The 27,285-nt window shown below is 25.3% G+C and overlaps 3 protein-coding genes across 3 annotated transcripts; 2 read left to right on the forward strand and 1 right to left on the reverse strand.

Moving 5' to 3' along the window:
• The first annotated feature begins 12,722 nt into the window (after positions 1 to 12,722).
• LOC122857377 (serine/threonine-protein kinase S6KL-like) lies at positions 12,723 to 13,947 on the forward strand. Its single transcript, XM_044159504.1, has 2 exons — positions 12,723 to 12,940; positions 13,014 to 13,947. The coding sequence occupies exons 1-2, from the start codon at positions 12,725 to 12,727 to the stop codon at positions 13,128 to 13,130; spliced, it is 333 nt and encodes a 110-aa protein (XP_044015439.1). The 5' UTR covers positions 12,723 to 12,724; the 3' UTR covers positions 13,131 to 13,947.
• LOC122857376 (probable fatty acid-binding protein) lies at positions 13,790 to 14,446 on the reverse strand. Its single transcript, XM_044159503.1, has 3 exons — positions 14,168 to 14,446; positions 13,952 to 14,056; positions 13,790 to 13,846 (listed from the first exon to the last, which is right to left on the reverse strand). The coding sequence occupies exons 1-3, from the start codon at positions 14,414 to 14,416 to the stop codon at positions 13,790 to 13,792; spliced, it is 411 nt and encodes a 136-aa protein (XP_044015438.1). The 5' UTR covers positions 14,417 to 14,446.
• A 1,466-nt stretch (positions 14,447 to 15,912) lies between these two features.
• On the forward strand, positions 15,913 to 16,542 carry LOC122856303 (fatty acid-binding protein, liver-like). Its single transcript, XM_044157996.1, has 3 exons — positions 15,913 to 16,161; positions 16,268 to 16,372; positions 16,483 to 16,542. Exons 1-3 carry the CDS (start codon positions 15,913 to 15,915, stop codon positions 16,540 to 16,542), a joined length of 414 nt encoding a protein of 137 aa, XP_044013931.1.
• Positions 16,543 to 27,285: the final 10,743 nt, after the last annotated feature.

A 27,285-nucleotide genomic window follows, 5' to 3' on the forward strand; every position in this document is an offset into this window, starting at 1 on the left:
CACAGTTGAGTGGCCAAGGTCATACATACTCATAATTGCATTAAACTTTTGCGCCTCGTGGTGTTATTTTGCACGCACATTACACATTATTTTATTATTTTTATTTTATTATTTTTACATATACAATATAATGAATCATAACGACTTGAATTTTCTTTCTATTATTACTACATACAAATTTATAAAAAAACCAAGTATAAATATTTATAATTTTAATTTTAGCATATTTGAAAGAATACAATTATAAACGCTATTAAAAAATTCACAGAAATTAAAAATAATAATTAATAATATTTTTCAAAAGAAGTATAAAAATCGTAGATTATTTTTTTTTTAAATCAATATTATTTTACATAGTGGATAGGTTTTTTTTATATACTGTTATATAAAAATGTATTAATTTTTATAATAATTATGTAGGTATATTTAAAAAAAAAAATTATTACAATATTTTTTAGACTGGTCCTAAAAGTATTGGCCTTGAATATTACCCACCAATCTAATTTAATACTGAAGAATATAAAATCCGGTTTTTTTTACATATACTGCAGTATAAAAGTCGTCGTCGAATTCGAAATATATCCAGCAACTTTAATGTCCTCCTCTTGGTTTGATATTGGCCCTTTTTTTTTTTTCGATACTCGTTTCTATCCGGAAATTTTATATTATCATCACAGTTACGATATAAAAATAAATGTATTTTTAAAAAATAAAAAATATCTGTTGATAAGACAATTGTGTGACTAACAAAATGATAAATAAAAAAAAATTATAACGATAGAAAAAAATCGAAAAAAAAAAATGTATATTTTCATCTAGAACATTTTAATTTACAATTTAATGTAAATTTAATTTTTTTTTTTTCTTATCTTATATGAGTCATGTATCATAAAACTATCATGACGTTTGAAATGATAAATAAAAAATATCTGTTTCTGGTGGTATTTAAATTTTGACAGTTTGATGAAGAGAAGAAAAAAAAAATTTTTTTTTTCTTTGTGATAAAAAATATTAATCATGTGTAGTATTGATATGATTTTTTTTTTTGGTTCAGAAAGATAAATATTGTATATATTTGAAAATAAATAATGAAAAAATGATAATAATAAAAAATAGTAAGATCGACAGGTGAAAAGAATGAGAATCTCTCATCAGGACCTTGGGCTCTTTCCTGACATAATGACAATGTTACACGATTCAGCGTTATAATACCCATAATACCGTTGGCACGAAGTACATTACACCAGTACATACAACTTAAAAACAATGCAATATTTTTTTATTTACATAGATATATCTAAAAACACAAAACCGAGACACCTAAAAATGGCAATAAAGAACGAGGTTGATAATCATAAATAGAAATATATTAAAAATTGTTTAAAAAAACTGTTTTTTTTTTTTCAAGTCTCTATCGTTTTATCAACAATGTAATGACTATTTTTTTTTTATTTTTATTAATAACTTATTGATTTATTGTTTTTATTTTGGGAAGATTGATATTTATTTTATACTCAATTTGTAGATTATTATTTTTTACTTTGTTTCCCAATCAGCATCAGTTGCAACAACATTCCAATTATTATTGTCATTTGAAATTTGTTGTTCGATAAATAAATAAGATGATATATTCATTAGACTATGTCTTGGATTACCAGCAAGCTTTAAAAAGAAAAACAAATAATCTAGTAATTAAACAAATTTTGAAATTGATTAAACAAAGACATCTCTATCGTTTTATCAACAATATGATACCAATTTCTTTGAAGAATTTGTTTTATATTCATCATAGATTTTTTAAAAATAATTATTCATATGTTGTATTTTATTTGGAGATGATTGATTGTTTAATTGTTGAAATAATTATTGTTTAATTTAGCAACTCTTTTGTCGAGTTGAATGACAGATGAATTTGTGAATCTCATATGTTGATTGTACTTTTAAAAAAAAATTGATTTTAACGTTTTATTAAAAAACTAACTAGTCAAAATTTCATTTACAACAATGATTATTGATGGGGGAAAAAAAAACAAAAAAACAAAAATGGACTTTACCGTTTTGTTTAAAAAAATATAGCAGTTTAAAGTTAAAAAAGGAACAAAGGATTAACCAACTTTAAAATTGGCTATTCGTAAATTGTTCTTCATTTCATTAAATTGATTTTTCATTATTAATTATTGCTTTGTCATTTTACTTTACATCTATCCCACAATAACCATTTTTACAATTTGCTATTAAAATAAAAACTATTAATTAAAATCAAAATATCTAGTTTCTTATTGAAAATAACCTGATTGATTTATTTGATGCAGAATACACATATACTATTTGATTATTCAAAAAAACTGTAGGTAATAAAATTTAATATTTGTAGAAACTTATATGATCAAAAAAAAAAAAAAACAATTTTATTTCAAGTACAAGGTATGGTTTAATGTAATGTTGTAAATAAAAAAAAGTATATAGAGAATAAAAATGAAAAAAAAGGGCATGAAACGACTGCTTCTGCTTGTGGCAAAGTCTAAGTTAGGATGAGGAGGATAGCAGCGATTATCTTAACGATCCCTTGAAGCAAAACCTGAACAGCCAACCCGTTTTGTTTCTCGTCCTATGGCATTCCATACATACATTTATTTAAACTGCACATACACGTATGTATTTACAATTATTATCATCTCAAGAAGTAATGGATCAAATGTGATAAAGACAGGTGCCAAGGCAAGTTGCTTCTATGACTTTAACTATTTTTTTATCCTTCATTTTTTGACCTTAACATTATATTGATATTAAAAAACCAATAAAATTATAATATTCTCTAATATATATTATGAAAAAAGTTTTAAAAAAAACATTTTTTCATTGATTTGAATATCATGTAATTTTACACAGGAAATGAAAAAATTAAAATAACAATTTTACTTGATTATTGAATTGATTAATTAAATTTCACGTGATATTTTTGATAGTTTAATGTCACGACCTTCAACAAGGTCATAAAATATATTGATAATCATATACACGAACGAGGAAATCGAGACAAAAATCTCTGAACAGTTTGAATGTGTCATTGTTTGTTGGTTGTTTTTTTTTCCTTTGTATTATGATAAAAAAAAAAATATAAATAAATAAATATGACTCAAGGACTTGCCCGGTTAGAATGTTTAAATTTGCAGTCTGTTTGAGTTTTTAAAAATATATACCGATGATGATTATGATGATGATAATGAAGGACTAGACAGTTTCTTACTCATGCCACTGGAAATGCAATATCTTCTTTTTTTTTTTTTTAATTCATTTTGATTTGGAATATATACACATGTATCTCACGAAAATTATTAATATTTTTTAATTTATTATAATATCACCGTGTCAATTCATGAAACTTTTATGAATGAAATGGAATTTAAGTGTCCGAATTCCACAGTAAGGCAATTATTCAATAAATAGCTTAACTTGTAATTCAATTATAAAACTAAAATGAGGACTTTGAACTCAATTTATTTAAAAAAATAATACATGAATATTTTATTCTTGTTATTTTCCATTAATTAAATTATAAAAATTAATTTATTGTTTTTTGTTTTATATATTATTTATTATTTAATATTTATTTGTTTGATAAAGTTTTTTTTTTTTTTATCTACATGTTAGAAAAATGTTAAATAAATTTTTTTATTTTTCCATTTGAACAACACAATATTTGACACATTGTCTAGAAAGAAAGTTCTCGATTTTAATTTACAAAATAGCTCGCAAATGCTTAGCATTGAATTCAATTGAATAATGACCATATGTGTTAAGGGGAACGCGAAAGGATGCCGACCGATCATCATAAATCATCCGAGGTGATCATAGATTATTTGACTTATTATTATTTTTATTAAACAACATTGTTATAAACTACAATATTTATAATAATTTTTTTATTTTTTTTAATAGCCAATTATATTTTATTTTATCATAATCGACAAGAGATTGAATCGATAATTTATTAAAACTTGCAAAATTTTATATTTCATAATATATTTTTTTTTAAATTTGTTTTGTAATATTTTATTTTTTTTATTTATTTGAATTAATAGATTAAACGTTTAAGTTTATATTAGTAAAAAATATTTTCTATTAATAATATATAAATGTAGAGTAAAAAATTAAAAAACTGGAATTTTATCTTGTTTTGGAAACTGTAAATTTATGTATCGAGAATAAGTAATTAGCCAAGTTTTTTTTTTTTATATTTAACAACGTTTTTTAACGGTATAACATGATATCCAGGCTAAAAAGTCACAACAAATCAACAAGTTAGCATTAAGAACGACGTAAAATGCATCGCAATTACAAGTTTATTTTGCATACAAGACTCGTACAATGAGAAAAAAAGAAATATATAAATAAATAAATAAATATTATGATCAATAAATCATTTATCTGACAATACGAAAAAAAAAAAATTGTTAAACATTAGTTAATGCATTTTTATATTCACATCTACTTTTGTGTTTTAATTAAATTTTCTATTGCGCAGTTATATTCTATATTTGTTTTTTTTATTCATTCTAATATCATATGAAGCTTTTAGAAACAACATCATTTTAAAAAAGTTATATAATTTTTTAGTGCATCTTTTAAAAGAATAGTGGAAAGATTTATATAATAATTATTGAATTAATAATATATAATAATAAATCGAAATAATAAAATAAAAATAAATAAACATTTCATACAATATTTGAAAGATTAATATTAAAAAAAATTAAATTTGAAATAATAATAACATTGAGTCATTACAATACGATGACTAATTAATTTATTTTTAAATTAATTAATTTTAAATTTATCCAAGATGTATGATAAAAGTAAATTTAAAAAAATAAATAAATTGTTAAATGAAATATTTATTTATTTATCCTATGATATATACTGTTGTCATAATTTTTGGCAAATTCAAAATAGTCATTAAATCATTATGTTTATATTTTACTATGCTTCAATTATTTTTATAATGATTAATTTTAATTTTAAATATAGGATAATATTTTTTATACCAATATACGCTACAGTATATTTTTTTCTTGGGAAAATTATTCAGCAGGTTGTTTTATTTCGAGATGATTCGACAAGGAAATCTATATTCACGAATTTCGAATCTTTGTAATACCGTTTCGATTCAGTTTTATGATACTCCTAATACAACGAATCGATTAATGAATAACTAGCGACTTTTAATATCATTTTTATAATTTTTTATTAATTTCAATTTTAAATATAGGATAATTTTTTTTTTTTTTTTTGTACTAATACATGCTACAGGATGCTCGTTCATCAGAGCACCTTAAAACAAAGATAATACTTGTGATTTTTCTATTTAAAAATCGCTGCAAAGTTACGATAACGACCTTCAGTAGCTCGTGTCGACGAACGCTATGATTATGCGACGTGAACATGGGGCTTCTCTAACTCCTGTGAGCATCCAACATAAATAAATAAATAAATGAATAAATAATAATAAAAAAAAGTAACAAAAGGGAACGAAAAGCAGGTTTAGTTTACTTTTTTTTTTTTGCAAGTTACTATCAGCAAGCGCATCACTGTCTTCCCTATACGGTAAAACTTCACTCGTATTTTCTCAACAAATAAAAAAAAAAAATACATATTCTCAAAAATTATGTACCGAGAAATTTTTTACTCATAATATAATAACAAAATTCACATATATTATGCTATACAAAAACTATAATAATAGTATTTATAGGAAAATAAAGAAAAAGCGTTTTTTAAGAATTAATTACCAAAAAAATTAAGATATAATTTTCAAGTTAATTTATTACGTTATTCAAAATTTAAAAAATATATTATTTTATTCTTATTCAAGTTGAAAATATTTAAAATGCAAATTAAAAAAAAACTCGTATTGTTTACAAAGGAACAATCGAAAGCAGTTTTTTTTTTTTTATAAAAAGGGCACCTGCAGAATTTTACCTCGTTTCGCTTGACGAAGATAGGTACTCACACACCGTAGATAATAGCCAGGGTATCTATAAATAGAATACATACTGGATTGAACAGTTGAGAGCAAAATAAATAAATAAATAAATAAAAAAGTGCAAAATCCGAAGAAGCCGAGAGTTTGTTTTTTTTATCATTTTTTTGTTTAATAAAACATGCTCCATGCGATTCCACTGTGGATGGTCGTCTCGCACTCCAGGGATAATGCTTAAACTGGAGAGAATTATTCGAAAAAAAAAAAAAAAATACATGGTTATAATAATAAATGAAAATACGAGAAAAGAAGTAACGATTGCAATCGTTGTTTGCTAAACCTGATGCAAGATATTTTTAAATTTAATATCCTTATTTCTTAAAATAGAAAAACCATAAAAAATTTATATATAAATTTATTTTTAAAAACTATGTACATATTTACCTCGTGTTGAGAAGGTTATTTATAAAGAAAACCATTAACACTATGGTTGTAAATTGAATCACGTTTGGATTAAATTACCTGATGATGATTTAATTTATTTATTACATTTATTATTCAAATACAACTTTAGTGTTTTAATTGACTTTAAGTTATTAAATTTATTTGAATTCATTGATTTTTTTTTTTAATTTGATTTATTTCCGTAGATAAATTTATATACCAGTTTCTTTATGTCAAAATAAAATTTCGAAATAATTTAAGGTATATGTATATTATTTCGAAGGGTTATTCGTAAAGAGATCCATTGACAATATGGATTTTAAATTGAATCACATTTGAATTAAATTGCCTGATGATGATTTAATTTATTTAATACATTTATCATTTAAATAACGTCAGTGTTTGAATTGATTTCAAGTTATTAAATTCATTTTAATTGATTGATTTTTAACCATTAATGTACCTTGAGGTACTGTGGTTTTTTTTTTTTGGTGATGTACTGTGACATTTAATTTTTTTTCTTTCATTTAATTTCCAAAAGTTAAAAAATTTTTACATTATACTAATAAAGTTACATTACATTACATTACATTACTAATAATTTACATAGCTAAAAAATTAAAATCAGAGTTACATATGCTTATATACACGTGGGCAACGAACACAATTCAAATGGAAATATTTCACAAGTGTAAAATGTAATTTGTAACTTGAATGATTCAAGTGATTTAATTAAGTTTACATGGTTTTAAACAAAAAAATAAAAATTCCTCAAATCAAGTTTAATCATTTATCATTCAATATTTATAACGTCATTTAAAGTAGTTTAATTTTTATTTAAAAAAATTTAAACACTATGATTTTCAAATATAAATAGCCCCATGCTTTTTTTATATTACGTCACTTTGTTTTTAATGAAATAAATATTAAATTTCAAATAATGTCAATCGTAATCAATCGATAAAAAATAAATAAAAAATAAAGATATCGGTAGTTCATGTATAATGAAATAACAAATAAGATTGTCCGGGGTCAGGAAGTTTATGTAACACCAAAAAATATATGTTGGAATTCCAATGATGCCGTCATCAAAATATAACACCGGTTTTCTGGTCGACCTAGCCCGCTTATCATCTTCATAATTTTTTTCAAATTTCACTAAAAAAAAAAAAAAAGTCCACATATAAATATTACCCAAAGATAAATAAATGCATTCCTTTTTATATAAAGTAAAGCCAAAAAAGATGTATAGAAAAAAAAAAAATTACATATATTGGAAATGAGTAAAGGGGCAAATTCAACCATATAAGAAGATGTTCAGAAAAATCTAGAGAATAAATAAATAAATATGGGGAAGGAAGATGAATAAAAAAAAATAAAAAAAAAATTAATTCATCCTTTGGAGTAAAGGTACATCGACTCTGTCTCTCCCTTCATCTTGCCTTCGGCGTGTTCTTCGTACTCACGTAGCCAAAGAGTCTGCACTTTCTTACCACACACTATCATTATAAAAATCGTCTTCTTATTGTATATATTTTTCAACCTAACATTTCAGGCTGATTGGTAGCGCATTGATTCTATTTATATATCAGCAACAAACCAACTTGTTGAGAATTAACAGCCGCTGGTTTTACTTCCCAATCAAAATAATAATAATAATAACATTAGTAATAAATAAATAATTTATATTTTTTATTAAAACATGAAAATATCATAAAGCTCAAATTTTAAATTCTCATGTATTTTTTTTATCAATCTTACCAAAATAATAATGATAAAAAAAAATATTCTTCGAGTGAAAAAAAAATATATAAAAGTACAATATAAAAAAACATTATTATACTTGATAATTTTTTTTTTTTTTTGGGTGGATGATATATATCATGAGAGAAAAAAAAGGGGCAATGAAATATGGTAAGACTTTGGACCCCTGCAGGCCCTTAAAAAAACTTGTTACCATCCTTATTTTTTTTGGCCAAAAAAAAATTAAGATAAGTTCTTTGCCCTCATCTTCAGCTTGAATTTTATATATATATTTTGATTATTGCAAATATTTTTTACTTGCTTGCAGCATGTATTGTAATTTTTTTAAAAATTTAAAATAGTATAATTTATAAATAAATATAATATAGGTATATATTTTTTGTGTCAATGAAATGTCTTTTCTTATGATTATTTATTTAACATATATTTTGATTTATCAATGATATTATAACCTTCGTTATTATCATTTTAAATTGCAATATTTATTAACGATTAAACCTTGTCATATTTTTTTTATTTTATATCAACTCGACTTTTCTTGTCTTTAACAACGAACATCGTTAAAATGTCTTCAACTTGTTTCTATTTTACAGCATAATAAAAAATTATTTTTCTTAGTTGTTTATACCTGTATTGTAACCTTGAAATTATTGTTTAGATTTTTTTTCATATTATTTATAACTAAAGGGCTTTTTTTTCAATCAACAAAAACACCTTGTGGATATTTCTATTTTAACATCTCAAAAATAACTCATCTTGGAAACCTAAATGAAAAAAAAATTAATTGATCTATCTAAATTAAAATATATATACATTTACTAGAACTAGATTGTAATTATAAAAATTAAAAACATTTACATTTTTTTAATTATAAATAAATAGTAAGAATATAATTATTATTATATTTTTTTTTCCTTTTGAATAGCATCGTTGAACTTACTCTAAACCTGAGATTCAACAAGGCACGCAATCTTGAGTTTATAAATAGCCTTGAAAGTGGAAAATAAAGAAAAAAAAGTTGTAAGATTACAGACGAGAATCTAATACTTATAGGGGGGTATATTCAGGATGATTATTCCTGGCGCCTGACTGCGAACTTTAAACGTCCTCTAATGGTTGGCTTTAATTTTTCTACCATGTGCTAACCGGTCCCCTACCTTTTTTTCTTTTTTTATTAACATTTAAAAATAAATAGAAAATTATACTTTTTTTTCCTTTAAATTTTTTTATTCTTTTAGTTTTTTTTTTTCATTTCAATTAAAATATATTTTTTTTATAATATAAAAATATTATTTCCGGATTAATTGAGATTTTTTTTCAAAATAAAAACATTTGTTTATATATTAATTGTCAAATTGTTTTATTTATTTTTTGAAATTAATAAAAATCGGAAAATATAGAATTAAAGATAATTGATTTTTATATCGATTGATAATATCAAGACCACGAGTTGGCATGAGAACGACCGCACAAGTATAAATGCATTCCAAAAATAGAAATGATGCCGATGTACTCTGCATAGATATCAACTTGTAAACCTGATAATCAACAAAAAAAAAAAATCAATATAATGTAACAATAAAAAAATATAACCGTTAAAAATAAATAAGTATATAAAATGTTTATTTATAGATATATATTTTTTCTATAATTAAACAGCAATTTGAATATATTAGCAATAACTGTAAAATAATATTGTAATAGTTGAACATTAATAATCAATTATTATTTAAATTTTTATTTTCATAATTATACAGGAAGAATTTAACTGACAATTTGACAATTTAAAAATCTTTATCATTAAAGTGCAGCTAATTGAAAAACTTATCGAAAAATAAGTAAAATTTCTTAAAATGAGATAGAAATTTTCGTTTTTCTATACCTAAAAAATCTTGAGAAAAATCAATTAAATATTATTTTTAACTTCTTGATCAATTCTATTGTTTAAAAAAAATTAAACATATCGTAATAGTCCTATATTTTTTTTAATGTCAAATACATAATATAATATAATTATTATTTTTTTTTTTCGTAGTAATATCGCAGCAAAAAAAATAAATTACAAAATACATTTCTAGTAGGTAATAATTTTTCTAAATGAATTTTATTATCTATATAATAATTTTTTTTTAATTTTATTCTAATTATTTGTAATTATTATTACAACAAATATCAAACAAAATATAAATTTAATATTTTTGTAATAAAGTTTAGTATACTAGAAAAATTATTGTTTAAAATTAATTTTTCATATTTGTAAATTTTATATTCATCTCAAATGAATGCTGTTTTTTTTTCATTCTATAAATTAATTTATTTGTATGTAGAATAAATCTTGCTCTGGGTGTACATGCATGTATATTAAATTTGTTTTTTTTTTTTAAATAAACACACGAGACAGTATGCGGTGTATATTTTCTTATATACATACTTCCTTCTTGTTTCGTGACATCCGTTTATTGCATATGATATTTTTCAACGAATCAATTATTATATTTATATTTTCACTCAAATTTTGATGAGTATATATATTATCTATCATGATATTATTGCCCTTAAGAAATTATTTTATGTTGATTTTGTTTTCTCAAGCCAGCATGTATAATATTTTATTTTATTATTATTATTATTATTTTTTATACATGATTATTAAAACTATTATTATTATTTATTTATTTTATTTTTTAATTTTTACAATACAAAATGCAATCCCACGAAGCAATAGCAGACGAGTGGAATAAACTCAACGTGGTTTGCTCAGCAATTAGCCACCTTCACGTACGCATTTTACTTTGGTTATGGTAAAACATGTTTTTTCACTTGCATTTGCATTTAGCGGTGCAACTCGAAGATCTATTGTATATTATTCTATATAATTTATGAATTTTTTAAATAAAATAATGAATTTATTTAATCGAAAATATTCGATACAAGATAAAATCATTATATAAAATTTATTAAATAATTTGAACACAATTATCTAAACAAAAATTTATCAGTCAAAATAAAGTTTAATAAAAATATCTACTAGCAAGTAAAAAATAAATAAGCTACAAATTTATCGAAGATTTATAATAATTATTAAATTAATAATATATAATAATAAATTGAAATAATAAAATAAAAATAAATAAACATTTCATACAATATTTGAAAGATTAATATTAAAAAAATTAAATTTGAAATAATAATAACATTGAGTCATTACAATACGATGACTAATTAATTTATTTTAAATTTATCCAAGATGTATGATAAAAGTAAATTTAAAAAAATAAATGAAATATTTATTTTCTATCCTATGATATATACTGTTGTCATAATTTTTGGCAAATTCAAAATAGTCATTAAATCATTATGTTTATATTTTACTATGCTTCAATTATTTTTATAATGATTAATTAATTTAAATATAGGATAATATTTTTTATACCAATTAAACGCTACAGTATATTTTTTTATTGGGAAAATTATTCAGCAGGTTGTTTTATTTCAAGATGATTCGACAGGGAAATTTATATTCACGAATTTCGAATCTTTGTAATACCGTTTCGATTCAGTTTTATGATACTCTTGATACAACGAATCAATTAATAAATAATTAGCGACTTTTAATATCAATCTTTGCTTATTAAATTTCATTGCATTATTTGTTTAAATATTGAATAACATTTTCTTGTATTAATTACATGCTAAAGGATTTTTTTTTCTCGGTAAAACTATGTACCAGGATATTTTATTTGATCGGAAAAAATTAATGTATTTATTATTTCCATTGTAATTTCCATTTTAACATCGTATTTCTATGATATAAATAATTGGCCTCAGTCATACAATCTCCATAATTTTATTTTGGCATCTACTGTCCCAATCCATGTAATGTACAATAATAATAATGATAATAAATTATGGCCTTTAACTGTTGTCGTCTTTATCACTCATAATTTGCATACTTTTTATCAGTATTAAATTCAAGCATTAAGTTACCAATATGAATATTGCAAATATACTCATAATAATATATTAAATTCAAGTTCAAAAAAAAAAATAATTATCATAATTTTTTAAATACATTATATATTTTATTATTAAGTTCTTTTTTTTTCTAGTTTTTTATAGATATGTCAATGAACTATGCTAATTTTATCTTCTAAAATTTATTTTTATTAATTTATTAAATTTTTTTTTGTACAAAGAATATATCTTTCCTGATGGAAATTAAATAAGGAAAAAAATAATATTATTCATACATGAGATGTATTATGATTTTTCAGAAAACTGGTTTTTAAAATTTAAAAAAAAAAAAAATAAATAATTATTTTTATAAAATTTCCACTTTGATGACTTGATAAAATTATGACTGATGTTTGTCATGTTTAATTCAGTATTTTGAATACCAGTTTATAATGTTGTTAAATTAATTATTATTGTATTTTATTTATTTATTATATTAATAAATATTTTAAACATAAAATTTTATTATTAACTTATTTAAATATATATTTATATTTAATTATCTTGTTTTTACAGTTTCCAATGACACTTTGTAAAGATGGCTTTGAGGAGAATAATGAAAATGAAAAAATTGTACCAGGTACATTACCAGATGACATTGAAATATCAAAAAGTTCAGAGGATCTTTTAAAACGTTTGCTACAACCAGATCCTCGTGCTAGACTTAAATCAGTTTATTTACTTCAAAGAATAGCATTTTTTATGGGACACGATATTCAAAGTTACAAATTAAAAAAAGTAAGTCTCAAAAATACAGCTATCTTCTAATTGACATGTATAATTTATATTTATTTTCTTTTTTTTTTTTCAGATATCACCATTTCGTTTATTAGGAAAAACTTTACAAGATCCAGCTAGATCAATTATTGATCCATTTAGAGATTTCGATTCTTTTATTGGTGGCAGTACAAATCGTAGATGGAACTAATGATAATATTCATTAAATATTATATATTTATATTGATAAATATTTATTATATATTTATATACTTTCAGCAGTATTTTAACGTACAAATAAAATTAATCTTTATTTTTTATATTAAATATTTTTGTTATTGTGTTTATTGTTATCATTTTTTTTTTGTAAATGTTATTAAAAAAAATTATATTTTCTCTTACAAACTCAGGTGTTATTATTATATAATTTTTATAATTATTATTTAGAAATTATATGAGTGAAATTTAGTTTATTTTAACGTCGTTGAAAATATAGACAATTCTTTTATCTTCTGTTGATTTATTGGATTAATTTTACAGTTCTGTCTTGGTCTTGATTTAGCTATTGTTATATTCAATTATTATAGAAATAAGTATGGTGTTTATATTTGAAAAATATTTTTAATTACATTAAAGTCATAAAAATGTAAATTAAAATGAGGAATAACGATTTACCAATTTATTTGAAAATGCAACGGATCATTGAAAAGAAAAAAATAATAATTTATACCAAATATACATAAAAATAATGACTGATAAAAGAATAAAAAAACAAATTTAATATTTAAAATTTAATCTTTATTAATATTTGAAAACAATAAAGAAACAAAAAACTCATATGGATTCATATGGAATATTTATTAACAAGTTTTAATAACGTTTGAAGATGAGGTATGCCTTGCTTCCAAATTGTTGGTCGAAGAGATTCTAGAAAGATATAAAAGAACGAAAAATTAAATATCAGTAAAAATTGTAGTAATTTTTTTGTATTTTATAAATAATTTAAAATAAAAATTCGGACAAGAAACTTACAGCTTCAACTCCTTCATGTGTAAATTTGTATTCGCGAGTTGATGTATTTCCATTTGGGTGTTTGCTAACAAATACGATTTTGTCATCATATTTCTTGCAAACGGTCTGCAGAATAACATAAAATATAAATGGTAAAGTAAAAAAAAATGTCATACAAAATTCCACATGCAAATGTTTTTCCTATGGGCTGATTTTATAAATTGATTGTTCAATTACCTTGAAGATTGTGTCGTAGAAAGTTTTCTCGTTAAACTCCTTGTCAAAATAGAAAGAATTGGTGATTTGTTGTTCACCATTGTATAAAGTAAATGTATAATAATCACCAGAGACAGAGACTTCAAAGTATGGCTTGTTTTGATGGAACTTCTTGGCTGCATCAGCTCCAGGTTGTCCAACAGTTTTGCGAAGGTAATCTTCAAAACCCTCGCTCTTTTCGTACTTATATTTACCGACAAAGTTGGCCATTTTTAGTAGTTGAATTGATTGTTTTTATAAACTTGGATGAGTTCTATGCTGAGAGCAAGTTGCTTTGTGAATATTTTGGAAATCAGTTGAGCTTTTATACTCTGATTTTGTCGTTGAATTTCGAGAAGAAGGAGATGTTGTTGATGCTGACAAATGTTGGGATACGTGGGGTCTTGATAATATGAGTATTGAACTTTAGATTCGATATGTCATCTGATATTTTGACCTCTATTTTTCTTCTAATATGTTTTCGTCTTTCAAATAAATACTTTGTACCCAGCCACCAATGTATATTTACCCTCAGGTGATCGGATGTTTGAGTAATTAACGCATATACGTCTAAGCTAATGACAAATTCATCACGTAATCCACGCCTGATATTTTATAACAATTTCGAATTAATAAACTACTTTGGATGTGAATAAATATTTAAAAAAATCAAAAATTTGGAAACTTTATTTTAATTAATTTTCTTTTTCAAATATGTAGAATAGAAAAAGTCAAAAGATTGCATTGTTTTTTAGGCACCGTTCATTGTACGTGGGGTCGTAATAATATCATTCGAGTATTGAACTTTGGATTTGATATTTTGGCCTATTTCTTTTCTAATATGTTTTCGTCTTTCAAATAAAAACGAGTGATACTTTGAACCTCTCAGGTGATCGGATGTTCGAGTGATTAACGAATATACATGAGTGTCAGCTAATGACAACATTATCACGCTATCCACGACTGATATTTTATAAGAATTTGTCATCAAGACACAGCATCTGATGTAAATAAATATGAAACAAATAAACGTAAAATAATGAAATAAAATCACTTTGTTTTTTAGAAACAATTAATTGTATTTTTGTTCTATATTTTTTTTTCAATTTATTTATGGAGTATTATTAAAAAACTTGGTTCTTATTATCAACATTAAAATATATGATTTAAAGATGAAATGGAAAAAATTAAAAACGTTTAAATCATAGCTAAAAAACAAACAATTCATTTAACATTTTATAAAAAAATATAAAAAGACGAACAACTTTTGAATCATTGCATTTGTATTTGTTCCAATTGTTCTATTTTTTGTTAATATTTGCAAACAATATAAGCGCTTTATTGATGACGGTTTGTTATGAAATATCAGTCGTGGATAGCGTGATGAATTTGTCATTAGCTGACACTCGAAATAGCAAATGTATATGCGTTAATCACTCAAACATCCGATCACCTGTTATTAGAAAGATCAAAAACATATTATGTAGAAGAAAAAGAGGCCAAAATATCGGATGACATCGAATCTAAAGTTCAATACTCGAATGATATTGTTACGACCCCACGTAACCCAACATTTGTCAGCGTCAACAACATCTCCTTCTTCTCGAAATTCAACGACAAAATCAGAGTATAAAAGCTCAACCGATTTTCAAAATATTCACAAAGCAACTTGCTCTCAGCATAGAACTCATCCAAGTTTATAAAAACAATCAATTCAACTACTAAAAATGGCAAACTTCGCTGGTAAATATCACTATCACCATAACGAGAATTTCGAAAAATACATGGAAACAATTGCTGGAGCAGCTGGAGCTGACGCAGCCAAAAAGTTCCATGAATACAAACCATACTTTGTAGTCACAGTCTCTGGTGATTATTATACATTTACTTTATATTTTGGTGATAAAGAAATCACCAATTCTTTCTATCTTGGAACGGAATTTGACGAGAAAACTTTCTACTTTGAAACATTCAAGGTAATTGAACAATAAATTTATAAAAAACATTTATCATAGCATAAATTAGAGCTTTGTATAATTTATTTCTTTTATTTTACTATTTATATTTTATGTTATTTTGCAGACCGTTTGCAAGAAATATGATAACAAACTCGTATTTGTCAGCAAATTTTCAAATGGAAATACATCAACTCGTGAATACGAATTTACACATGGCAAAGTTAAAGCTGTAAGTTTATTTTAAACAAATTTATAATTCCAATTATCTTTGAAAAAAAAAAAATTACGAATTTTTTTTTTATTAATTAATTGTTTTTTTAATTCTCTTTTTATATTCAGTACTATTATGAGGAGAAACATGGAGTCACAGCAACTGTTTGGTTCGAACATCACGCTTAAGTTGTGCCTTATATATTTTCCATATAAATTCTCTTCAAAATTGTTATTATTTTCAATGAAATAAACACATTACTTTTAAAATAAAAATTTCGATTTTGTATATGCAATTATTGTTCCTATCTTTACCAAATTCCTAAACCTATATTCAAACTTGAATCACCGGACAATTACTAGTCCATAGAATAAATAAAAGCTTCAACTATTATCATCATTTAAAAATACAAAATTTATTCAATCTATTCCTGGTAGAAATATTTCTCCAACTTTCTTCTAACTTTTTTCCGCCATTTCTCCAACCTGAAATTTACTCAAACTTTTTTCCAACTTTTCTCTAAACATGGGTCATTTTCGTAAAAAGGTGGAGAAAGTTGGAAAAAAAACGGAGAAAGTTGGAAAAAGTTGGAGAAATATTTCTACCAGGAATAATAATTATTATAATAATATTATTTTTTTATGAAATTAAAAAATGTTTTTGATGCAAATATTAATTGCAAAATTTTATGAATTTAAAATTACACAATCTATTGAATATTTGTTATTCATGTAATAATTGACAAAATAAAATTATCTATTTATTTCTAATAATAATAAATATTTCTGTAAAAACCAAATAAATAAAACCGCTTTATCAGCTATTTTAAAACAAATATATATATATTATTGTGGCCATATACACCTGTTTTCTATTATCTAAAAAAAAAAAATAAACTAAACATTTTTTTACGTTGAGTCACATCGACACGTTTTCATTTATAAAAGTTATCAATTTTCGTTTTATTTTTAGTTTTATCAGTTGAAAAAAAAAAAAAAAAATGATAAAATTAACTTTTTCTATCATAGGTAACTAACCAACACAAGCAAAATTTTTATTAAAAAAAAGTCTTTTTCATTTGGAAATCTAGTCATTCAAAGACTTGTATATATCAAACAGCTATATTTTATTACTAAAGGCACATAATTAGTTGTAAAAAATGTGTCAGTATTTATTTATAATTTATCCATTTGTAATACTAGGATGTATTTTCTTGTGTTTGGAATTAATTCCTGGTGAAAAAAGTCACGATAAAATTGATGAATCATGTGAGTTATATTTCAATAATTATTGTTTATTCAAAAAATTAAAAATTAAAACTTGATTTAATCTATTGACAGTAAATGGAAAAAAAGAAAAAAATATGACAAAAATTATTCCTGATTCAATTAAAAGTGGAATGATAGCTATGAAATCAGCAGATGAACAGTGTAAAAAAATGAATGGTACACATGCTTGTCATGTTGATGCAAATATTTGTCAATCATTACATTGTTTCTTTGAAAATTCATCAGCCCAATCTTCTCATTGCACTGATATGAAAATACCAGCTGATAATGGAACGATTTGTGATGCAAGTGTCAATAAAACTTGTCATCATGGACAGTGCATTGATAACAAAAAAATTAATGATTCAATTGACATCAACAATCGAAACGGTATTTAGTTTACAAACTTGTATATTTGTTGATTTGTTTTTGACTAATTATTTCGCAAATTTTTCAGATAATAATGATAATACAAACGTTTTTACAAAAGTTAATGAAAAAAATGAATCTCAAGTTTTTATTCGTTTAGAATATGATGGTCGTTATGTTAATTTATCATTGAATGAATCTGATAGTTTTTTGGGTGGATCTCAAACGCCAATATATCTCGCAGAAAAAAAAGAACATGATCAATTTACAACGTTTCGTAAATACACCATTGTAAGATGATTTTGTATTTGTTTTTTTTTTTATATATTATTGATTATTTAATATTCTTTTTTAGGAAGATATATATTTACTAAATGGAGTGGATTATGAAAATGTTAAAGAAGAACCAAGCTTGAAGGGACTCAAGAGAAATCGCAGATCACAAGATTATTTCGTTGATCATGTTCGTCGAGTAAAACGAGATAATGATGTAGCAAGTTTAAAAAATTCACAAACTCCACAGGTGATTCAGCATCAAGATGGAACAAATCAATCAGCAATACCTGAAACAATTTATCCAGAATTATTAATTGTTGTTGATAATAGTCTTCGTAAAAAATTGGGAGATATATCAAGAAAAGCAATTCCCTATATCCTGAATTATTGGAATTCAGTTGACATGAGATTTCGTGGATTAACATCACCAGAATACAAACTCAACATTGCTGGTATTGTGTTTGCTATGGATGATCGAGCTCTAGAATATATAAATAATCACGTCAACATTTCATTGAATGTACAAAAGAGTTTATCAGAAAGTGGACTGTATTGGTATCAACAAAATAACACGATTCCAATATCAAATTACGACATACTTTTAACAATGACAACGTAAGTTTTTAAGGTTTTTTTTTTTTTGTAAATAATTTTTTATTTGATTCAACATACAATGCTACTTGTAACAATGTTTTTAGATATAATCTACAAGTATCAAATGGGTCGAACAGCGAATTTATTGCAGGCAAGTTAAATAATATTTTACAAGCTTCTATTTTTTCTTTTTATAATAATTTTTAATATATGTATAATAGGTAGCAATAAATACTTTGTACCCAGCCACCAATGTATATTTACCCTCAGGTGATCGGATGTTTGAGTAATTAACGCGCATATACGGCATACATATACATCTAAGCTATAATGACAAATTCATCACGTAATCCACGCCTGATATTTCATAACAATTTTGCATTGATAAACTACTTCGGATGTGAATAAATATTTAAAAAAATCAAAAATTTGGAAACTTTATTTTAATCAATTTTCTTTTAAATATGTAGAATAGAAAAAGCCAAAAGATTGTATTGTTTTTTAGGCATCGTTCATTGTATTATTGCACTTTGTTTGTCAATAATATATGAGTGATGGATCTGTATCATAATTTGTATCTTTATTTTGCATTTTTTTTTTTTATTCCTTTATCAGATATTATGCGTGAAAATTTCCCATTATTACCATGGAAATTAGAAAAATAAAAAAAAAAAAAAACCTTCAATTATTGCTGAAAAACAAATCATTAATAAAAAAATATAAAATTAATATTGAATTTCAATTAACAAAAAACCTTTGAAGCATTTTTTATTTTTAAAAATTTATTTGTTTAAATTGTTCTATTTTTTTTTCAATATTCGTTTACATCAAAAGCTGTGTATTAACGACAAATTGTTATGAAATATCAGTTGTGGATAGCGTGATAAATTTGTCATCAGCTGACACTTGGTAATAGCACATGTATATGAGTTAATTACTCGAACATCCGATCACCTGAGGGTAAATATACATTGGTGGCTGGGTACAAAGTATTTATTTGAAAGACGAAAACATATTAGAAGAAAAATAGAGGTCAAAATATCAGATGACATATCGAATCTAAAGTTCAATACTCATATTATCAAGACCCCACGTATCCCAACATTTGTCAGCATCAACAACATCTCCTTCTTCTCGAAATTAAACGACAAAATCAGAGTATAAAAGCCCAACTGATTTTCGAAATATTCACAAAGCAACTTGCTCTCAGCATAGAACTCATTCAATTTTATAAAACCAATCAATTCAACTACTAAAAATGGCCAACTTTGCTGGTAAATATGAGTACGAAAAGAACGAGGGTCTTAAAGATTACCTAGCAAAAATTGCTGGACCAGCTGGAGCAGACGCTGCCAAAGATTTTGAACAAAACAAGCCAATGTTAGAAATCAACGAGTCTGGTAAGAAATTCAACATGAACTTCTACAGTGGTGAAAAAACAATAAGCTATTCATTCGAATTGAACAAGGAGTTTAATGAGCAAATGTTCGGCAATATTTCAGTTAAGGTAATTCAATATCAAAATTAATCAGTTACATTATGCAGTATAAAAAAATTACAGTTAAACATAAAATATTTCCGTTCTTTAAATATCTTTTTTTATATTAATTGTTTTTTTTTTTCATGAAATTTTGCAGACTATTGTCTCTAAAAAGGATAACAAACTCATATTTGTCAGCGAGCTCTCAAATGGAAATACATCCACTCGTGAATACATGGTCACAAACAAAGGAATGGAAGCTGTGAGTTCAATTTAATTAAAATTATATTTGAAAAAAAATTAATGTATGTATTCTTCTTTTTAGTTCTACTCCGAGCAGCAATATGGAATGGAAGCATTCGTTTGGTTCAAACGTGTTTAAACTCCGTTTATATTTCATATAAATATTTTTTTCAATAATTTTGTTATTACTTGAAATAAATATGTTACTTTTAAAATAAATAAATCCGATATATTTGGTTTTTTCACTTAGGTATACCTTTGTCTTTAATAATCTGATTTTCATTCGCTTGATATTTCTAAAATTTATTGTTTTTAAATAAATTATACACTCAAAAATTTGCAATGTTAGCTCAAGGTATTGCCAATTTCATTTTCATTTATCTGGATAGTGAAACCAGTGGTAACATCACCAAGAGCATCAATAATATTTGTACCATCATTTGAATTATTCAAAACATTATTAACATCATTTAGATCATCAGAAACAGTTGAGCCATTATTCAAGTCATTTGAAACAATAGTAACATTGTTGACACCACCATTTATTTCATTAAATTTGTCACTATTTTCCATTATTGTTTCTTGCAAATCCACTGCAATAAAAGTAATTAAAAAAAAATTTATACATGCTATATTAAATTACTTAATAAACATTATGTTTCGTTTTTTCTATTTTGCACCTGTTGAACACTACGTACCATCAATCTCAATTGAAAAATATTCAATGAATGTTACAATTGTTCCAGTACTATTTATCATCATTTCCCATTTCCAAATGCCTGTATGTTTTTCATCATCAGCATTATCAATAATTACCGGATAATTCGTCAATTGATCTGTTGTTTTATTCTCCATTGGAATCGAATAATTTTCACCAATTGGAGTCAACAAATAAGCATGAATACATATGTCGTTATACATATCATAAGTTGCAAATTTAACCTGAATAAATTAATTGATCATTTAAAAAAAAGATAAAAAAAGAAATTTCAATTAACATACTTTAAATCGTTCTCCATATTTAATATGTTCCGTCTCGTTTTTAATATCACTATTATTTTCATTCAAAATATTCGATTGAATGTCAATTGATATTTCTCTCAACACAGAGTGGTCCAAAGTCTCTCCTCTGAATGTCCATGTGAGAAAATCATTATTTAATGGTGAATATATTTGAAAAATACAATCATGTGAAGAACTCATATTATTTATATAACCATTTTGTTTTTCTTTCAATGTAATGGTAAATCTACTTCTACAAATTTTTATTCAAATTGCTGTAAAAATTTTATTTCAATTATACTATTTATTTTTTTAGTCAACTTACAAATTATCAACGAGTTGTTCATCATCATACTGTACTCCATAAAATTTATTTTGTGTATTTTCAAATACACATGAGTACAAAAGTTTATTGATGTTAACTGTTAAAGTAATTGATCCATTTGTTTTGTCAATAATTATTTTTTCATCTATTTTAATTTTCAAAATAAAATGATAATATTAGTTTTAAATAAAAGATATTTATTGATTTTTTGTATAAATAATATATTGTTTAAACTTACCACATGAAATAGATTGTAATTTAATTGACATAATTGATAAAATGATTAGAAAATTAAATAACTGGTACATTTTTAAAATCGATGATATTTACTAACGCTATTTGGAAATGATATTGTTTGTCATACGTTCAATACTTGTGTTTTTATATTAAATGTTTACCTGACCTCTATTAAATAACGATTAAAATTTCGAGTCAACTTTTTGCCTGCAGTAGTGGGTTTTTTTATTAATCAATGATGTTTAGCTGGCCTTATTTCTTAAATATTTACTTAAATTTTTTTTCGCGACTTGTTTTTTTATTTATTTTATCATTTTACAGCCTACTTCCGGTTTACATATATTTCTCACCACAACAGCTCACCTCAGTTATTAAAAAATTCTTTCAAAGAACGCCAAACTCTCTGGTTAAAATATTACTCCGTCTTATCCTTACTTTCTTCAGTGTTTGTCCACTTGTTTCCGAAAATGACCCATCACTTGAGAAATTTCTCCAATCTTTTTCCACCAAGAAATTACTCCAACTTTTTCCACCGTTTCTCAAATCTTTTCGAAAAAATAACGGAGAAATGACGGAGAAATATTTCCACGAGAAAAAAAAACAAAAAGTTTCCATTTTTTACTTTAAGCAATATTTGATAAATGTTTTTGTTTTGTTCAAATAAGCGTCTTCACCCGAGAACATTTAAAATTATATGAATTAAACCAGTTTACAGGTCCATGAGTTACCGTTTTTTTTTTCACCATGTTCTTATAGGGTCATTTACTGAACTGAATAAATAATTTTTTATTTCTATCGAAATCATTAGTTCTCAAGTATAGTTTCAATTAATACTATTTATACTCAAGTCTACTTCTGTTATATATATATATATTCAAAAATATATCGTGATAGAGTCAGGGCACGTATCACCTCAGTTTTCACTTTGGGCTTAATACAATCTCATAGAAACCATGAAAACGACCAAATACACATCAAATGTTAATAATAAAATCTATGAGAATTTAATGTTTATTTGATCGTTTTTATGGTTTCTATGAGATTTTTTTAACTGGGTCATTTTTGTTCCATGAAACTTTTTGCTTGAAACAAAATCATTATTTGAATTAGTAACATCATTTAGATCATCAGAAATAATTGAATTTGATTCAAGTCATTTGAAATAAATAATACATGTAATTTATTTTATGAAAAAAAATATTTAAATATTATATTTCTTATACAAAAAAAATGTTATCAATATTACAAGAAATAAAAATTTTATTATATGCAATAAAAAAGCTTTAAAATGCGTTTTTTGAAAAACTTGACAGTCCACAAAGTAGTTTAACACGCAGTTAGTTTATTTTGTATAAAAAAAGTATCTTTATAAATTATCCAAGTGAAAAAAAAATGATTTGTTCAGGTGGAATTTATATTATGATGGTTTTAATTTTTGTAAGCAATGCTCAAAATCAAAAATTAAAAATAAAAAATGGTAAATTAAATACTCGATAAAATTTTATTTGTTTATAATATGTTTTTAATTTTTTTTCTCAGAGAATAATGAATTGATAGATGATGATGATGGATTTTTAGCTCATGATGAATTACCAATTTTCAAGATAAAAACTGGGTTAAAATTTACAAAATATAAATATGTAAGAACAAAAATAATTACTTTAAAAAATTTTAAATTTATTTATTTTTATTAATATAACTTGCAGAAAGATATTGTGAAATCAGAAAACTCAACAACTGGTAAAAGAGTCAAGAGAAAAAGTCCAAAGAATGTAAGTATAATAAATTTGTTTGTTTTTTTTTAAATTAGTTCATTTAATTTACATAATATAAATGCAAATATTTAAATAATTATTGAACAAAAAGAATGCAACAAATATTACAGGAAATAAATTTTTTTATTATATCGTAAAAAATTTTATGATTTCTTATCAATTGAAAAACTCGACGTACCTAATGCACAATTTACCTGCCCATACTAATTCAAGTGATTGTAAATTTGTTTGTGAATCACTTACAAGTTGTTTTGTTAAACAAAAATCAATGACATATTTTACATTTGGTACAGTTATACTACTCTCAGCAATATTTTTCGTTATAATAACACGACGACAATCTTTTTAGTACATTATAAAAAATTCTTAATTATTCTAAATTTTTTATCACTAAATAAAGTAAAACTATTTTTAAATTTTTAATATTAATTAATACTCGGTGCATTTCTTCAATTTACAAAAAATATGTCAAGTTGACGTAAATCAGATAAATAATATTCACGCATTTTAAAATGACTCGATTTAATAACATTTATAACTGGTGCATTTTATTCATACTTTTTTCACCGCATGCACAAGCAATTTTATGCTGATCATCTTCAATATCAAATTTTGTTTTGCATTATAATTATTATAATTCTAAGTCCTAAGATCACGTTCAACTTTAACAATTTTAGCAACAACACAATTTAGATTACATGAATGATTAATGTAACGTGCTAACCCGTGTGGGAATCGCCAAGACTCACAACACGGCCATGCATTGGCCCATCAATGGCACCCAATAATTGGTAGCCAGGCATAAATTCATAGTTTATCATTGGCAAACGACTGGCCCATTCTTGTACTGCCAATTCATGGCTCTGATTCATGGCCGAGCCTTGGCTGACTCTTAGATGGCCAATGATTGCCAACCATGCATCGGCCGAGCCTTGGCTGATTCTTAAATGGCCGATAATCGGCATAAATGCATGGGCCAAGCCTGGCTGAATCTTTAATGGCCATTGCTCGGTTGCCAATCATTGGCCAATCATTGGCCAACTCCTGGCTGATACATCAATGGCCATTGCTTGGTAGCCGATCATCGGCCAAGTCTTGGTAGACTTTTAATGGCCGTTGCTTGGTTGCCAATCATTGGCCATTCTTTGGCTGATACATTAGTGGCCATTGCTTGGTTGCCAATCATTGGCCGATCTTTGGCTGATACATTAATGGCCATTGCTTGGTTGCCGATTATCGGCCAAGTCTTGGTAGACTTTCAATGGCCGTTGCTTGGTTGCCAATCATTGGCCATTCTCGCAACTGATACATTAGTGGCCATTGCTTGGTTGCCAATCATTGGCCGATCTTTGGCTGATACATTAATGGCCATTGCTTGGTTGCCGATTATCGGCCAAGTCTTGGTAGACTTTCAATGGCCGTTGCTTGGTTGCCAATCATTGGCCATTCTTTGGCTGATACATTAGTGGCCATTGCTTGGTTGCCAATCATTGGCCGATCTTTGGCTGATACATTAATGGCCATTGCTTGGTTGCCGTTATCGGCCAAGTCTTGGTAGACTTTCAATGGCCGTTGCTTGGTTGCCAATCATTGGCCATTCTTTGGCTGATACATTAGTGGCCATTGCTTGGTTGCCAATCATTGGCCGATCTTTGGCTGATACATTAATGGCCATTGCTTGGTTGCCGATTATCGGCCAAGTCTTGGTAGACTTTCAATGGCCGTTGCTTGGTTGCCAATCATTGGCCATTCTCTGGCTGATACATTAATGGCCATTGCTTGGTTGCCATCACTGGCCAAGCTTCGGCTGACTCTCGGGCGGCCAAGAGTTGGTCTTTTATTGATTTAATTCAAATCAGAAATTTATTTATGTAAGTTTCGTTATAGCCGCCGTGGCCGAGTGGTAATGCTTCAGGATATCGCACAGGAAGACCCGAGTTCAAGTCCAGGTAGAATCAATTTTCAATAGTGTTTAATGATAATTTCTTCAATTGATTATTAATAGTTTGTATAATAAAAGCCCGATTGTTAAATTATAAATAATAAATAAATAAATAAATATTTTTTTTTTTTTTATTAACGGAATTAATAAATGCGCCATACTTGGTTCACTCTTGGGGAACATCATTGGGCCATTCATGGCAGCCGATATTAAATCGACGTAACGCTCCAGGCTTGGCGCATTAATGGCTAATTATTGGGCGGCAAGTGGGTCATTATTGTAATATTATTGGGCCATTAATGGGAAAATTATTGGCCCTGTATTGAGGAAATAGAATTGGCCAATTATTGGTGCTTACATTGGTTTTCAGTTGGCGCATTATTGGGCTGTTTATCGGGCCAATATTGGGAAACATCATCGGGCCATTCATGGCAGCCGATATTAAATTAACGTAACGCTCCAGGTCTGGCGCATTAATGGCGCATTAATGCTTGCCAATGATTGGCGGATGTTTTACAAGCATCGGCCAAGGCTTGGCCATGTTGTGTTCTCCTACACGGGAAAACACCACTTAACGTTGCATCAACAACTCGTTCGTAAATATACCATGTTTCTAGAAAATAAAAAACATATAAAAATAAATATATAATGAAAATGTTAATTAAAATTACAACAAAATATTAATAAAACTTACTCTAGCTTTATATTGTTTTTCTCTAAATTCTGATAACTCTGCTCTTATTATTTCATCAATATATTCAATGACCATTTGATGTTTTTCTGAATCTCTAACAGCATAAAGACCAAGACCTTGAATTTTAGATCTAGCTAAATAAACATTATTTCTCCATTCCTGTTTTATTTTTTCATATTGTGAATTTTTTGATTGTAGTGCTGTATCTAAATTCATTAAGGCTCCATCAATGTAAATTTAATTGAATTAATTTTCCAATACTAGGCTGCATTGTATCAGGTTTTGATGTTGTTATTATTTTAGTATATGTACTTGATACAAAATTGGTAAGACGATTACGTGATTGTGTTATTGATACAATTGATTCATTTGTTAATAATGTTGTTGTAATTGTTGTTATTTGTTCAATTGTTGTATTATTATTTAATAGATTACATTTAAATTTCTACTTGATGATATTGTTATAATAATATTACCACCACTTTTTGATACTGATGACATCATTGTAACAGCAGCAACTTGACGATTTTCATCTCTATTAGCATATACGTAAACGATAAACTGATAGTGTTGTTAATTCATTATCTTTTTAAATGAAATAATTATCTATCTTGTAAATTTTTTTCAATTTTTTCTGACGTGGTTTTTTTGCGATAATGAGTGTCGAAGTTGACAACTTTTACACACGAGAATAGGCCTTACTTTACATTTTTATTTTTAGCTAAT

The sequence above is a fragment of the Aphidius gifuensis genome, linkage group LG5, assembly GCF_014905175.1.
Source record: "Aphidius gifuensis isolate YNYX2018 linkage group LG5, ASM1490517v1, whole genome shotgun sequence".
Classification (NCBI taxonomy): domain Eukaryota; kingdom Metazoa; phylum Arthropoda; class Insecta; order Hymenoptera; family Braconidae; genus Aphidius; species Aphidius gifuensis.